The following is a 17055-nucleotide window of genomic DNA, read 5'->3' on the forward strand; positions in this document are numbered from 1 at the left end:
CTCTCTCTATCTCTCTCTCTCATCACTATCTGTATCTCTCTATCTCTCTATCTATCTTTCTGGCGAAGTTTAATTTATTTTAATAAGGAACACGCGATGGCTCGGGAGAGAAAGAGAGGCTGAGTCGCGCGGAGGCTTGGACGGAATGCCGCCGACGCCGGCGTATTGTCGGAGGTCAGGTTCACCAGCCACGATGCGTTCGTTCCCTCTCTTGCCTTTCTTCGTCCCTCGTTCGGGCCAGTCACGGCCGCAGATAAAAGAAAGGGGTTCGAAGCCGAAAATATCGAGCCGCTCGAAGTAGAGTAGGATGTTTCGAGCGGCTGAAAAATCTGCAAACTCGCGTGTCAACGACCTCGTTTCTCGCGCTACGCGGTATACGGGGTGTATATTCTGTAACACGTGGTTATAGCCGCGTGTAAATAAACTCGAGACGGAAAAACCGCGCCACCGCGTATTACGCGTTACGACTCCGTAGGAAACGATTCGATCGATGACATAAAACGCGTCTCGCGAAACGGCCAATTTCTGGCTAATTGTTGGATGCCTGAAAATGTTTGGGCGGTCGTCGAACAGTCGGAGAAGAGCGAGGATTTCTCAATGAGAGAAAGAAAGACGAACGATAGCCGCGATCCACGATTAACCGTGAACGGCGTTCGTCTCCGGTGTTGTAAATCCAAAAAATCGGCGAAATGGCGGGCCACGCATTACGTTGCCATCCTCTGTGCTTGGAATATACGTCGATTACAGCGATATACGTGGGATTGCGGCGAAACGTATCGAGAGGAAGGCAGACTGCTCGAAGGGAGTTTGCAGCGTTTCGGAATAAAGTTGCGTCGACTGACGGTACGTCGAACAGCGTTTACAGTACTCCTAGAAGAGAAGGCTGGATGCTGCTCGTTGCATCCTGCATATATGTATGTTTTATGTCAGCGTGCATTCTGCATTTGCGCCGTTGCCACGTCTGGTGGCTCTCCTCGGTTCTTTCTCTTTCTCCTTTTCCTCCTTTTCTATCTATCCGAGCCTCTGCAGCTTTCCGTCTCTTTTCCTTTTCATTCGTCTCCTCTGCCTCCCCCTTACTCTGCGACCCGCTCCGCGACGGTGCTTGCATTTCTTGACATTTCTCAAACCCGTGTCCCACCTCGTGGTCACTGAGTCGTTGAACTCGAAAAGGAAGAAAAAATGGAAAGAGCAGAGAAGAAGAAGAAAAAAAAAGAAAACGACGCGAACTCGGTCGGGGAAAAGGTGTTGGTCGGTAGAATCGATTTTTCACACGAGAAATTTGTTAGCGCGTGACGAAGAGAAGAGAAGATTCGATGGTCGACGAAGGAGGAGACCCGGGCTGGAGGGGGGGGAGGGGCTGTTGCACGGGGCGCGACTCGAAACGGCGGTCCCCTAGCGTTTCGCTAACGAAATTTCCCACGGCTCGCGACACCGAAGGGTCGACTTTTTTGCCGGCGAAAGGAATTTTCTTCGAACGATTCGCCGCGATCTGCATACACTCGTTATCTCTCTCCGTTTATCTGCTCTCTTGCTAGCAGCGCGGCAGCCTGTTTTCTCTCTACCGCATGCAAATGCCGTGTTTCTCCATCTTAGAATCGCTTTCCTCGCGCGATCGTGGCTCGCGAGCCCGATGAAAAATGCCCCGGCGAGCTACGTCCACCGGAGAGAGGTACGCGAATCTGTTCAGGGCACACGTTTCTCGCGGCGACTGGCAAGTGTCGAGCGATCTACAGGAGGTCGATCGGTTGCTCGATTGGAGTAGGTCGCGGCTGGTCTCGCAACAACGGCCCGGCACGTCCCGGCACGTTCCGACGAGGAAATGCTATCGAGTTTCGGGAAACGATCGATTCTTCTTCTATCAATTCAAGTACGAATAAGCGAGCTACTAAATCTACGTACTTATCCGCGTAGAGTCGGCGAAATAGGTTTAGCGACAGCGGTGTATAGGATATTGGAGAGAAGATAGACGAAGCTCGGGCAGAGACGCGGTGCCTAGCGCGAAGAGGCGGACTGTCGTCGAATCTACGACTGGATCGACGAAATACCCTGTTTGTATCGGTGAAACGAGAAGGGAGCTGCGTTGGATTTCGAGAGAGCGGCAGCGTGGAACGCGCCGCGAGAAGTGCACGCGTTTCTCCCGTTGGGGGAGACGACGAAAGGATCTTTCTCCCGCGAGATACGTTGACTTCGAGTCGATCCAGTTGGCGGTGTTTCGCGCTCGAAGGAGCGCGTCGTCCTCGTTCTGGAATGCGTAACCGGCGTACGCGGTTCCGCGGAAGGACGGTTCCGGCGGAATCTGACGGAATCTGGCGGAATCTGACGGTTGTTGGCTCTCGATCGAGCAGAGACGCATGTGGATGGCAGGCGAGACCGTGTTTGCGAGGTTTGCTGCACGGTTCGAATTTCTTCTTCGCTTTGTTCGAGTCGATCTGTTCGAGTTTTCAGCATGCGAGTGTAAAGTCCGAACGACGAGTGGTTATGACAGATAGACGGACTGCGCGTTGTCCGACGCGTAACAGATCATCGCGCCCGCCATCCATCGGTCTCGGTTAGGCTACGTAGTCGGCGCGGCGGTTACAAGTAGAAGTATGTCTCCTTACCTCTCGTGCACGGTTCTCTAGAGTAGGTGGATCACAGTTAAAACGCGGTGGTAGGAGCTAGGTAAAAAGATCACAAAATATGGCACACTGTTGCCCGAGTTCATCGTTCGGCACTTCGCGGCGCGGTTGCTTACTGGTGGGGGCGGCGAAGTACGGGCGGAGGAGAATGACGAAGAAGATGCGGAACGAAGGGAGCGAGCCTGTGCGAATGGAGCAAGAAGGGAACACTCGCGGGGACACTGGAATCGAAGACGAAGAGGAGACGCAGGACGAGAAAAGGAGCCGCGTATACACCGAGAGAGCGGCGCACGAGAGACGAAGAGAATTCCTCGCGCGCTGTCAGCTGTCAATGCCGCGCACGTTGTCACTCATCTTGCGTGGTTTTTCCTCGGGTCTCGGTACTTTGACGGTCCTCCTTCCTCCTCGGTGACCACCTCGCCGTGCATCGGACGACGATTCAGATCCAACAGATCGTCGTCTCTCCCTCTGTCGTGGTCCTCTTGGCCCCTACGGTCCCGGCGAGTTTCCAGCGAGTTCGAATCTCCACGTTTTCCGGATCTCTCTCTCCCCCCCTCTCTCTCTCTCTCTCTCTGTCGCCTACTCTTTCCCTCTTTCCCTCTTTCTCTCTTTCTCTCTTTCTCTCTTTCTCTCTATTTCTCTCGGTGTCGTTGTTCTTTGTTCTTGCTTGACTCGCCGACGATTAAAAAATGCGACGTCGAAAGGAGAAGGACGATGGAAGAAGGAAGAAGAGGATATGGAAAACCTTGTCACCGGTTGTCTTCGTTTAAGCCGTGGTCGTGGTCGTGGGTCGTGGTCGTCGTCGTTGTCGTCGTTGTCGTTGTCGTCGTCGTTGTCGTCGTCGTGGCCGTCGTCGTTGTCGTCGTGGTCGTGATCGTGGTCGTGGTCGTAGTCGTCGTGGTTGTCGTGGTCGTAGTCGTGGTCGTCGTCGTCGTCGTCGTGGTCGTCGTCGTCGTCGTCGTCGTCTTCGTCTTCGTCGCACTCTCGCCTCCCCGTGTGCGTGTGACGCGGTGCGCGCGTGGTGTCGCGTGAAGTTGGTCGTGCGTGCGCACCTTGTGCTTCGTTAAAGAGTCTTTTCCGTATAAAATGCTGGGGCGCCGGCGAGAATCGGCCTGCCCGCCGCCGCGTAGGCTTCACGCCGGCGTCCTCGCGGCCGATTGGCTGGATAGCGTCCGGTGGGGGGCACTGGCGCGAAGGTCCGAAGGTAGAATACTTGCCTCGAGAAGCTACCAGAGCGGATCCACGAGAGTTCGGAGTGGGGTTGCGTCTTTGCCATCCCGCTAACTCGGATCGTACACGTTTTATCTACACGGCACCTAACAGGGATGATCTTCTGGATGCTAAACTGTCTACGAAATCGTTGGATGCGAGCTTGGTCGAGTTGGACGGCGACCGACAATAGTAGACCAATAGTAGGCGGATGGACCGCGTTTCGAGATGAAGCGACGCGTTGAATAGGACGAACGATACTCGATGGTTCGTGACAAAGTTGTTTTCTCGTCTTGCAGAGGCAAAGGTGTTGGAAGACGACACGAAAATGTGACGATCCATCCTCGGAGGGAATAAAATCGAAGGATGAACGAACGCAGCAAAGAAGCTTGGCGATTCTGTAGAGTCGGTACGCCGCGCGTCGAGCGTCTTTCGTTCTCGCGGGCCCCCTTTGCCCCCCTTTGCCCCCCTTTGCCCCTCTTTGCCCCTCTTTGCCCCCCCTTTACCGCGCGATACTCGCCGTCTTTCTTTTACAAGAACTTCTCATTCTGATCTCTCGGCTTGCTCGCCTTCTCTCTTCCAATCTCTCTGTCTCGTCTGTATTGCTCGAGACCGGCCAGGCTATTCACCCACGCATGCACGAGATGACGATGACGATGACGCCGACCGCTCGCCGCTGCAACGTGCACACCGTGAACGCTCTTTGCTCTTTCATCCGCCTTATAGGATGAACGTACTCGGCGAGAAAAAAACACGGGCGCTCGAAATTCCTCGTGGGTCGCGGATTTTCTGGTCGGGACTCTTGCATCGAACGATTAGACGGTGAATTCGCGAATCCAGTGTCCGCCCTCTTACCTCTCTTCCTTTCCCTCTCTTGACGATCGTCGGATACGGTAGAATTTTTTCGATCGGCGCGCAAAGATCGATGCACGATCGAGCACAGACTTTTTCACTGCTCACGATTTTGCTGGCCTTGCGATCTATGCGGCTGACATTGGCACATTCTGATTGCACAGCCCCGCTGACCCAGATTCCGGCTCGGTTATTTTTTCCACGCGGTCGGATTTTTTTTATCTCTGCCGTTTCGCTCGTCGGTCTCGGTCGTCTCTGCCAGCTTCGTCTCTCTCGCTTCCTACTCGAGATCTTTCGCACGGCTTTAATCTCGTTTCGTCTTCGTTTAATTCCTCACGGACAAGCTACTTTTCCTCGCTGCTTTAGAAATTGACGAGCCTCGTAATTCGCGTTCGACCTGCCATTTAGAAGCGTCGCTACCAGGAAAATCCCCCTATTCTCGTTTCAATTTTTCGCGAAACTTTGCCTGTACTACTTTGCTCGTACACGAGGATGAGAAAACGCCCCACGGACACGAACGATTCGTGATATCGGAGAAACTGCAGCCGTATCCCGAAATATGCAATTTTCAGGACTGAATATTTGACAGGAGTGGCGAAAAATCAAAGCGGAAGAGTCAAAGAATAAGAGTCAGAAAAATCAAGGAGAAAATTAACGACGAACCGTATCGATTCAAGTCGCAGCTAATCTCGTGGAAACGTTTGAAACGGTTGTCATATTTTTGCGGTGGCGGCGAGGGCCAAAAAGTGCGAACAGGCGAATCCACGTCTGGCCGGAAAAGGGGTTCCGGATGGATCCACCGCGGTTGGCCGCATGGCGCGAAACAGCCGTGACGCGACTGGATCCTGACCTACGACTACGTTCAGGGGAGCCAGACGAATTTTGTCCGAAAGTCGACGCGAACGAAAGAGCGGATTCGCAGGCCTTCGAGGTCACGAAGCTGCAGTGGGGATCGGTGTCGGAGGGAGTCGAAGAGGGGATCCGAAGAAGGTGGTAGATATGGGCAAAGATTCGAGGGAGTAGGAGAGTGCCGATGGAGGATACGCTGCGGCGGAGGAGGACCAGGCGACGCGCTGGAAAGAGGAGCGCGAGCGCGAGTGCAACGGGCAGCTCGGCAGAAGAAGAGGAAGGCGGAGGAGGAGGAGGAGAAGAAGAAGAAGAAGAAGGCGAAGAAGAAGAGGAGGACGATGAAGAGGATGAAGAAGAAGAAGACGAAGAAGAGGAAGAAGAGGAGGAGGAAGAAGAAGAAGTAGTAGTAGTAGTAGTAGTAGAAGAAGAAGAAGAAGAAGAAGAAGAAGAAGGAGGAGGAGAAGAAGAAGAAGAAGAAGAAGAAGAAGGGGTCTGATCTAGCGGCAATATACACACAGAGCCGCACAGACCACGGCAAAACTCCGCAGTTTTGCTGTTCGATTTTGCAAACTTATATTTAGAAGGGCAACGATCTTTTGCCGCGGCAGCTCCGACCAGAGGAGAGGAAAGGTTCTGGGATACGCGCGCGGTCTCTCTCGTGACCGGCCGCCGAGATTTCTCAACTCCGCGCAGACCCACGTCTCTCTCTTGGTTTTCGCCGTTTTGCATTTTCCTCTCCATTTTCCCCGCTGTTCTTTCTCCGCTCTTCGATGAAATTTCTTTCCCCGCCCTGCCCTCCTTTAGATCCTGCCTTCTTGCATCGGCTATTACGGTGCCCGGTGTTTTGCATTCGAGTAGAACCAGCCAGCGCACGAATTAATGGCTGTTGCGTACGCGTCACGTTTCGAGTTTGCAATAATTACCAGTGGCACGTAGGATAACGGTTGTTTAATAAGTTGGGTATTCTACAGGGTGACTCTGTTGGTTAAGAAACGCTCGGTTATGGAAGCTGAACGTACAGCACGAGGACGGGCAGAGTGAATTTCAGAAAATATCTGGTACATGACGGACGGACGGACGGACGGACCTTTGTTGCTCTACGAAGATGGCACAGACTGCGATCGATCGATCGATCCTATCGCGTCTATCGCGTCTATCGCGTCTATCGCGTCAGATCGAAATAGTAGGCGACGAGCGAGTCGCGTTACACGGTATAGCGTTGGATTCGCGAGAAAGCGACAGCTTCCAGCAAGCTCGGATAGGCCGAGATGCCGGTCCGGAGAGAGATGGAATTTGGGAGCGCGATCGAGCTGGAAATGAAAATCCTCTGGGAGAAAAAACGTGCGGAACTTTCGGAGCGCGCGAATATCGCGCATGACCGCCCCTGTGAGCGTAATCTTATCGTGCCGAGCGATGTGGTGAACGCGACTGCAGAACGGAGCGGAGTCAACGAACGATAAAAAAAAAAGCGCGTAGCCATACGCGCGACACAAAGAATAAACTCTATTCCATTGCACCTCGCCCCCTCCCATTCGCCCCTCTGCTTGCCCCGTACTGTTCCATCTCGCTCGTTCGTTACCGCGGCCAACTCTTCTCCTGGTCATCCACGTTGCAACTTTGCCAGCCGTGTGTGGGCGCGCGACTTCTTTCCTCTTCTCTCGTTCTCCGGTTCTCCCTCCCTCCCTCTCTTCCACTCTCGCTCCCTCCCTCTCACTCTCACTCTCCCTCTCTCTCTCTCTCTCTCTCTCTTTCACTCTTTTTCTCTCGGTTCGCCCGCTCTCGCCCCTTCTCCCTCTCCCCTTTACTCGTTCTTTTTCTTTCGCCGACCGCGCTTGGGGTAGGTCATGGCGGAACCGCGCGAGCGAGCGAATGACGAGGAAGGAGAGAAAAAAAGAAGAGGAAGAACGAGCCGTACGCGACGCGTACAGAACGTTCGGCCGGCACACGACTTTGTAACGCGTACCTTTCTCCTTCGCTTTGGGCGGCCACGCTTTTGACAAGATATCTGTCATCGCGAGGCAACGTTGCTTGGACGGCTCGTGACCTCGCGACTCGCGCAATATCCGACCGATTTTTGCCAGTTTGTCCGACCGTTCGATTTGTCGAATAAACGAGATTCGCGAGGAAATGGAACGAAAGGTAGTGCGAGAGATGGAGCATCGAACTGTACTTTCGTAAGCCGACCGGCTTCTACGGCTTGGGTTTCTTCGAAATTTAGCTATTTGCCGTTCTTTCTCTTACCGTTGGTCTGCGACTCTAGTCTACAGTTTCACCGAAGATCGAACAATTCGATTAGAAGGATCTTAACAGCCGGCACGGGGCCGGCGTTATTGTTAGCGATCATGCGATCTGAAAATCATAGAAAATTACTGAAAAGCCAGGAAACTTTGTACGTACTGAACGGGCAGAAGGTATGGTTGCCCCTGGACTTGAGATGTCGTAATTTTGCCTTCGCCATAACGGCTACGCGGCACGGAAGTTCTTCCCTCTTCCCGCCCTTCTATCTTTCATCCTCCGAGTTTTCTTCTTCGACTTGGAACAGAAAGCTTTCTCGCCCCCCCCCTCTCCTCTTCCCTCCCCCTCGCCCCTCGCCCCCCGTCGCTCGCCCCTCGCCACACCGCGCCTTTTCGTAATAGTAGAAGGGTTAGCGAAACAATGGCACGCGCGTGAACACCGTTATTTAAATAATACGATGGAACCTCTTCGGGGTTGAAGGTAAAAAAATAAGTTACGCTCAAGGGGACGGTGAAACCGAACGTGAGAAAGGCTCTTTTTGTTTTTGGTAGCTGCGCGAAACGCGGTTATCCTCGTGGAACTCTTTCGAACGATAGAAAGGTTAAGCAGACTCGAATGTATGGCGTTATGGGTAGCGTAATTGTCTTCTGCTTGCGTCGCCTAATCGCGGTCTAATCGTAGCGCGCGTCTCGTGCGTCAGAGACGATTCTGCGAGTATCGATCCGAGCGTTCACAGTCTCTTGAAGCCTCCACCCTATTTTTTTTTTTCGTCATCTTCTTCTTGCGCCCGTGGCGCAGTTCCGGTTCTGGCAGCTGTCGTCGATTGAAAATCGGGACGCTGGATCTGGTCAAGGGTAGGCCCGCGGCTGCGTTACGTTACGCTCCGATGTCGAACCGGTTTGAAGGTGGGGTGAAGCAGAGATTTGGAGAGAAAGAGCCGACGCAAAAAATTCATTTGTATCGCCGAAAGGGTCGCGCAGAGGTGTCGAAATAATTGGATTTTAATTTTCGAGCCAGTGAAAGAACAAAAACCGCTTTCTCCATCGTCGGCTACGTTCTCTACGCCCCGATCGACAACCATGAGAATCACTCGGCGACGAGTGTTTGTACAACGTCGCGACGCATTAATGTTTTCGACTTTCCATCTTCTTCCGCACCCTTTGTTTTCCCACGATTCGTAACGGGCAACGGGTTTATTTCGTTGACGCGGCCACGGTTAATAATCGTGGTCGTGTCGCGTCCGGGGCTCCGCTTTGCTCGTGCACGACCGATCGTTTCGGAATCGAACGATCGACGTGGAACGAGCGTGAAAAAGGCGTGCAAAAGGCGACAGATGCCGTGAGAATCATCGGCGCGTTTCCGCCTCTGGAAAATGGCGGAGAGCAACGAGAGTCAATTAAGTGTGCGCGTCGCTTTTAACATTTTGTCACGAGCCCCGGCGGCCACGCTCCTCCATCGAAGATTCGCCGTTACGGAGCGCCACAAAGGAAGCGAATGTTTTAATTAAATCCCGGCAAAACGTGAAAACTTCGCCATCGTGCGGCGTTTTTGCGATTTTCCGAAAGTTTCGCCTCGGCCGGGCTCGCGAGTCGCTTTCAAGGTGGCGATGGACGAGGGAGTGGAATCGCCGCGCTACCGAACCACCTCGCCGCCACCACTCCATTCATCCCGCCGCAGTTAGCGAGAATAAAAGAAGTCGGAAAAACAAAAGAGCGCCACAGCTACTTAGCGAAACAAATTGTTGCTTTCGTACTCGGGACGAGAATTTAAAAGTTTTGCACGAGCCGCTTCTCTTTTTACTCTTTCCCGCCATCCCCTTCTCCATCCCTATGTTCTTCGTGGCTTTCTCCTTTCTCCTCCTCCTCTCTCTCTCTCTCTCTCACGCTCTCTCTCTCTCTCTCCCCCCTCCCTCCCCCTCAACCTCCGGGCATCTCGTTCTTTCGAGTCGAACGGATAGACGAACTCGATTCACGGCTCGTTAGCGGTGCTTCCTTTCCCTTCATTTCGGTTGTGCCTCGTAAAAGGACAACGCCATATACGCGGAGACTCGTACTATCGATCGCGACTGAGTGTCCCATTAAATCGGTTGCATCGTGCGTGGAATACGCGTATGGAACAATTAAACGCGGTATTGTCCCGCGAGCTGCGAGGTACCGTTGGCCGAGACGCTCGGTCATCTACCTACGGATCTTGTCCGTAAAAATCCACCGTCCGCGATCTTCTCGTAAGAATCGCTGGATCGATCTCGAACCGCCACGGCGGTCAACATTTTATCGACGATCGAGGCGTCGCGCCGTTCGTTGAGCAGGCGATGAGCTGCCAGACGATTTCTTAGCAAGCGACGGATCTTTTAACGTTAAGATTAAAGGAAAATTAATAAATCCATACAGAGAAGCACATACACGCACGTAGAGCATGCTAGGCGCTGCGATAAACAAACTAACGAAAAATGCGAGTGCAGAAAGTAAAAACAATGAGAACGAAGAGAGACGAAGAGAGCGAGCGAGATCTGCTCGTAAACTCATAACTCGGAAAACGAGAATGAAGTACGCGCAATCGCGTGACCAAAGACGCGATATAATTATATATACTGTGTACGCATAGGTGTGACAGTTGCGTGAAACGTGCGGGAGGAACGTAGAGGAAAACGAGAAAAGAAGAAAGAAAAAGTTACGTACGTCGAGCCTTGTACGAATTGGCGAGAAAGAAAACGAAAAAGAAAAAGAAAAAGCGAGAAAAAAGGAGAAAGAAAAAAAGTGAGAAATTGCAGGAAGCTGCGTGACGAGGAGAAATAATAAGGGGATTTTGAACGGGCTGAGTATTCAACTCACTCGTTGCAGGGTGGACCAGCATTCCTCGAGGGTGCGTTCGCTGATGTTGCCCATTCCTCCGCCTCCGCCGGCGCCTCCCGCACCTCCAAGTCCCGCCGCAGAGGCACGAGACTATCAGGCAAGACAGGAGGCTCGTGTTAGTTTACTTCTCTCTGCTCTTTCTTATAGCCGGCAGTGATACAAAATCGCTTTCTTCCCTACCAAATATGGTGCTCTTACGGTAATTCGTGAAACGATCCACGACTAGTCGCTCGAAATCTTTCCTTTTCCTTGGAAAGAATCCTCGCGCGTGAAAACTGAAAGACGCTATAGAGATTTGGTAGGGGAGACGGATGAGCGTTGTTTAAACAACGTCCAAAATAAAACAAGAAACGAGGAATCATCCGTAACGTCGGATAGTCGAGTCATTCAACTTTTTCCTCCATCGCGTTCTTTTCACTCGCCTCAACGTAGATCGTCCTACCTGGTAAAATCGCGCGATACGAAAAGTCTGTACTACGAAATCGGTTGTTGTTCTCCCTGCTTGTGTCGTAATTCGCGCGAGCGAAAGAAACAGGAAAGAAAAAAGAAGAAAAAAAAAAAGAAGAGAAAAGAAGAAGAAAGAAAAAGGAAAAACGGTTCGGATTCCTATTGGCGGTGAGACCGAATCGGATCCGCGGGGATATATTTACTTAGTTTCCTCGTATCGAAGCTCGCGGACTGTGGCATCGCAGAAGCACGCCGCGATATTTTCTCGAGAACATCTTCTCGGCGTACCGTATGACGTATGCGTATAGTATTATCTGTGTTGCGCGGGTCAAGAACCCCGAGAGACGACGTATCTGCATCTCCTCGCATCGGTGTGCGTGGGCCGCGTTTGCATTTGTGGCCCCGTGACTCTAATGTGTGCGTGGCTGGCTGCTTTGCTTGGCTGCTAGCTGGAGCGCGAGCGCGCGCTCCCGCGCCAACATTCACTCTCTCTCACTCTCCCTCTCTTGCTCGTTCTGTTGCATGCGTGCACATGTAGGTGTGCGTGTGAGCGTTCGTGTGCGTGTTCGCGTACGCGTGTTGAAGTACGCGATGTGGTAAGTCAACGTATTCCGATGTGCGTGAACCATGGTCAGTGTATCTCGGTACAGTCGCAGATATTCAAACAGTCAGCGAAATTGTCGACGATGTAGCGCGATTTATTGAAAGTCATCCAGTTAAGCCGATACGCGCGTTTTCGTCCGTATCCTGTCGATTCTGACAGGTCTGACATCTGGTCTTTTTTCGCCCTAATCGAGGAACTATCCGCATCCTCGTTGTTCATCTTAGTCACGAATACTTGATAGAAATCTCTCGCTCGAACGTTGGCTCCAGTTTAACGAAATCACGGAGTCTACGATTTTATAACTTGCGCTAGAAGAATTTAGACCTTTCGACGTTGTTAATCGAAAGCGAGACGAAGCATAGCGAAGCATACAAGAGATTCCACGTGATCTCGAGGCGAGACGAGACGCGTATTTTTCTCCATCGGTAGAAACTGTTTGAAAGTATTGTCCGGCGTCAGTCGGCCCAAGTGAATGACCCTATTTATCGGCGCATTATGCACTTTTATCGCGGTTGCCTCGTCCCAGTTATTTATCTCTTCCCTCCGCAGCTACGGACGAGAAAAGTCTAACCGAGATCGAGCAAATAAAAATGGAAAACAGAGAGACAGAGAGACAGAGAGAGAGAGAGAGAGAGAGAGAGACAGACAGACAGACAGACAGACAGACAGACAGACAGAGAGAAAGAGAGTGAGTGAGTGAGAAAGAGTATCGTTTTATCGATCGTGTAAACGTATTATTCTTACCTGCAGCTCGTTGACAAGCTTTTCAGTCAGGCTGGCATCGTGGGAGTCTTGGCTGGTCGCGCCCGGACTTAGCATCGAGTTCTGGGAGTTCTGTTGTTGGTTGGCCGACATGTTCATCCCGGCGAGCGCTCCGTTCTGAGCGATGCTGCCCGCCATGTTGAGCGCCTGCTGTTGCAGGTTCTGCGTCAAATTTTGAGCCTGTTGTTGCAAATTCTGCGTAAGGTTTTGCGCTGCCTGTTGTTGCAGCGCCTGTTGACTCAAGCTCTGGCCGAGGTTCTGGGTCAAATTCTGCGCCTGTTGCTGCAACGTTTGCGACAAATTCTGCGCCTGACTTTGGATATTTTGTTGCAGGTTCTGGCTGGCCTGGCTTAAGTTCTGCGGCTGATTGAGCAACTGTTGCTGCTGTTGGGGAGACAGACTCGGGGTGAGACTTTGCGCGAGATTGTGCTGCAGAGTCTGCCCTAGGTTCTGTTGCATGTTCTGCGTCAAGGCTTGAGTCAACGCCTGCCCCAGGTTCTGATTGAGAGCCTGAGCCGCCTGGACCGCTTGAACGGCCAACGACGGACTCGAGGCTTGGGACATGCTTTGTTGTGCTTGTGCGAGACTGTGAAGACTCTGGGCCATGCTGGACGTGATGGCGCCCTGATGGTCGGCCTGCGGCGAGGGCGTCGTCGGTGCCGGCGAAGACTGATGCTGCGCTCCTTGAGCCGTTTGTTGGCCCATGGACATCGCGTGCTGTTGTTGTTGCTGCATCTGCTGTTGCGGACTGGCGGTCTGTCCTAATGCCGCGTTAGCGGTCTGCTGCACCTGTGAGACGTTCTGTTGTTGTTGTTGCTGCTGCTGCTGCTGCTGTTGTTGTTGCTGCTGCTGCTGCTGCTGCTGACCAAGAGGGCTGTGCATCTGTTGCACTTGCTGTTGAGTCGAGTTGGAGATAGGGCTGTGCTGTATGCCCGGCGAATGCTGAGGCGGACCCCGCTGCGGTTGTTGCCAGTAGTCGGACATTTTGAAAACATGCTGTCGCAGCGCGTGAAGATTCGCGGCCGCCGCTGTGACGGCCGAGGCTTGGACCTCCATGGGCTCCGGCTCGTTTTCGAGGTCCGGTTCGGGCGAGCTGCAGGGATCCTCGTCTTCCTCCTCGTCCTCCCTCTCGGTGATGTCCTCGTCGTCCTCGTCGTGGATCCTGACGGATCTGTCAACCTCGGGCCCGGCCGACCCTCCTCCACCAACACCAGCAACACCACCGCCACTTCCACCGCCGCCACTTCCGCCACCGCCACCTCCACCGGCTCCACCGCCACCTCCTCCACCTCCTATCCCACCCCCCGAATCGCCAGAGTGGAGATGATTTCCGGGATGATGCTGATGATGATGATGCTGCTGAAGGTGATGGTGTGGTCGCGAATCTGGATTTTGGCCCTGCTGCTGCTGATGTTGCTGCTGCTGGTGCTGTTGGTGCTGCTGCTGCTGTTGTTGTTGCTGCTGCTGTTGCTGTTGGTGTTGATGGTGATTCTGCTGTTGGTGGTGGTCCAAGCCAAAGTCGGGTTGGGTTTGCGTCTGGGCACGTAGGTCCAGGGCCGCCGTCGCGTCCGAAATTTTGAGGCCTTCGCGAGAAGCCCGGGCTACCCCCTTCCGGCGCAGCTTGCCCGCTTTTTCGCACCCCTTTCGGTAAGCAGCTCGACGGCCGGCACACTTCCGCGCTCGCCGCCGTTCCTTCCTATCTTTCTCTCCGCTGTATCGCGCTCTTCTTAGCCCAGGATCGTCTTAAGGACAACGATCCTCGCTCGACGTGGGCGGCGGGCAACGTCACTTACTCGCCACCTGCTTCGACTTCCCGGGCCTGCTGCTGCTGCTGTTGTTGCTGCTGCTGCTGCTGCTGCCTCCCGCTACTTGGCTCATGAAACTCTTTCCCTCGATACAGCCCTCTTGGCTCTTTTCTTTGGCCTCTTCCTCGGCCGTTTCTCACTCTGCCTTGGTACCACGGTCTCTTGCGCCACTCGGCCTCTTTCCTCACTTGTCTCGTCGTTGGCTCCTCTCCGGTCTTACTCGTCTTATTCGCAAGCACCACCGATCCGTTGTTCTCTCTACGATCGATGGCCCTTCCACTTTTCTCGATCTTTCGAAACCCGTCTCCCGTAACTCGATCACCGATATCGATACCGATGGCTCTTCTTTATATCTCTCGCTGATCGCGTACAAGCGTCTCCGCAGTTCGGTGATTCTAGCAGTTTCTTCTTCTTCTTCTTTTTCTTCTTCGTCTTCTCCCTCAGATCCTCCTTCCACTAACGTGCATTAACGTTCTGATACGTACGTGTTTCTTCTAGCCGTGTGCGCGCGCCCGTTTTAGTGCGTGCGCGCGCGTATGTGCGTGTGAGTGTGCGTGCGTGCGCGCGCGTGTGTGTTTGTGTGTGTGTATGTGTGCGTGCGGGCGTGTGTGTGCCCGATGAATCGATGCGCGCGCGAATGGACGTCCTCCGTAAGCGGAGAACAGCCTATTTCTTTGTTCTATCTAACTTAAAGTCTATCATACACTTAAGTTCAGGTTAAAATTCAGGATTGCCCAGCCCGGACGGTGTGAACGAGAAGGACAGTCCGTGCAGACGCGAGACTCTCTGTTGTTGGTCGAAGTATCTGTCGTAGAGCAGAGTGTGTGCTGCCGGGTGAGAAATCACGCTTGGCGGATAGATACTGCTCGTCCCGCTTTGCCCTGAGTAGTTAGTAGCCCCGTTATGTCGATGTGCGTGTGTGTGCGTGTGTGCGAACGTGCAAGCCCTTTCGTCGAATGCCGAAGGAAAAGGGACTGGCGCGTCGGCCGTGTGTGATACGTAGTGTGATTTCTTTGAACCGGGACGGCAGTTCTTCTCTGTCGCGATTTCGGTCACTCCGTCTGCACAGCGTGTGTCGAAGACGCTGTGGCTGGCATCCGCCGCAACCGATCGCCGATTCTCCTTTCGTTTACAGGTTTAGCGGTGCCCGCGTCCTCTCCTATACGATCCTTCGTCCTGTTTGTTTCGCGTCTGTTCACACGACTCCTCCTCGAAATGCGACTCTAGGGTTTTTAACTCTTTAAAAGGAATTCTATTCGATTATCGATTAACCGCTCGTCGTTACCGATATCGTCGATGGTAGTTGTGGTTGCTTCTTATTATCGTTTAGCTTTAATAATATTGCACTTAGGTACACTCGTTTTTTGAACACACTGAAATATATATGTATGCGGCGCGAGGTTCTCTCTAACGAGCTTCTTCACTTCTTTCTTCCTTTTCCTTCGTCCTTGCTCTACCGACTTTTTGCTTTCACTCGATTCCTTTGCCCTCTCTACCAAATCTATCCTTGTCCCGGATCTTCTCTTTCTTCACCTTCTTCTTCTCTTTCTTCTTTTTCTTCTCCTCCTTCTTCTTCTTCTTCTTCTCCTCCTGCTCCTCCTCCTGCTCCTTCTTCTTCTTCTTAATATTATTCTTCTTAATCCACCTTTCTCTTCTCTTCTGCTTCGCTCTATCCGCCTTCCTCTTTCCTTTTTCGTTATCGAATCACTTCCGTCGCAACCCCGCTTCTACGCGTCTCGCTTTCGCTCTTCTTTTACTCCTGTGTTCCTCCGCTTCTTCTGCTTTGCTCGTCTTATTCTGCTTCTTCCGCTTTGTCCAGTCTTCCTCTCCTGCGCGGGAATCTCTTGCTGCAACGCGTCTCCCGCTCGAAGCTGCAATTCAAAAAGAAAACGCTATTTTTATGCCGACTGTTTCTCACCGACGTGCTTCCGATTCAACCGGCTACGTCTCTACGACGCGACGACCCGCGCGCTACGTTTCACTCGATCTCCGATCTATTCCCGCGAGTTCTAAGCATGCAACTTATAGGCTATGGTCCTTAGATTCGACGGCTACGGCGTTTGACCACTTTGCAACTGAACGCCCTCGTCGAACGGATCGCGTTATCGAGACACGTTTTGTCACTCGCGACGAAATTCTTCGTTCTCCGATTTTCGTAAAATTCACGGCACGTGAGTTTCGGCACGCGACGCTTCGATGTTCGTAACGTTTGGTTTTCAACGAGCGGCGAAAGGGGCGAATAGAGCGGCGGGACCGAGGGACACCTACTCGTCGAGCAGGAAACGAAAGGATTTCGGGATTCGCCGGAACGTCGAATGATTCTCGATTCGAGAACCGAGAGAAAGGTGTCCGTTTCTCTTTCGAATTACTACCGGCGAAGGAAATCAATTGGAAAATGATATGAAAAAACGACTGGTCACTTTAACTGCACTGTTACGAACTGTTATCGGCCCGTTACGAACGATTCGTCGGAGTAGTTTGACGAGAACACGTGTGCCGGGAGACACGGTGGCGTTTGGCCGTCGCGTCGCGCGTTGCAGGCGATCGCTCGTAAAAAGGAAATTCGTTGGTAAAAATCGTTTGATCCTCGATAAACTGACGCATTTTGATAAAATAATTGGAGTGGCGTCGTCTTGTTTAAAGAAGCTGCCGGTTGCGAGAGGGATGCGTGGGAAGAGAGGATCACCGCGGTGTTTAATTATGTCATTCTGCGTCGCGTATCCGACCAACACTGGTGTTTTTCACGTGGAAACAGCGGCGAAACTCCGATCTTTTTCGCGGCTTGAACTCATCCATCCATTAGCGAATTAGCGAATCCTTTT

General features: G+C 52.7%; 1 protein-coding gene across 16 annotated transcripts in view; it reads right to left on the reverse strand.

Moving 5' to 3' along the window:
- LOC117206937 (zinc finger protein 853-like) overlaps nucleotides 1-15828 on the reverse strand; it is a 61651-nt gene extending 45823 nt beyond the window's left edge. For 13 of the 16 annotated variants that reach the window (XM_033446724.1, XM_033446673.1, XM_033446742.1 and 10 more), the window contains exons 1-2: nucleotides 12411-14170; nucleotides 10595-10705 (exon numbers count right to left, since the gene is read on the reverse strand). In XM_033446724.1, coding sequence (XP_033302615.1) covers nucleotides 10595-10705; nucleotides 12411-13484 — 1185 coding nt within the window. In that variant the 5' untranslated portion in view covers nucleotides 13485-14170. Of the gene's footprint in view, nucleotides 1-10594; nucleotides 10706-12410 lie in introns of all 16 variants that reach the window. The other 3 variants (XM_033446768.1, XM_033446759.1, XM_033446750.1) reach the window with 2 other exon arrangements.
- Nucleotides 15829-17055: the final 1227 nt, after the last annotated feature.

This window comes from Bombus bifarius, unplaced genomic scaffold, assembly GCF_011952205.1.
Source record: "Bombus bifarius isolate JDL3187 unplaced genomic scaffold, Bbif_JDL3187 scf7180000007966, whole genome shotgun sequence".
NCBI classification, from domain to species: domain Eukaryota; kingdom Metazoa; phylum Arthropoda; class Insecta; order Hymenoptera; family Apidae; genus Bombus; species Bombus bifarius.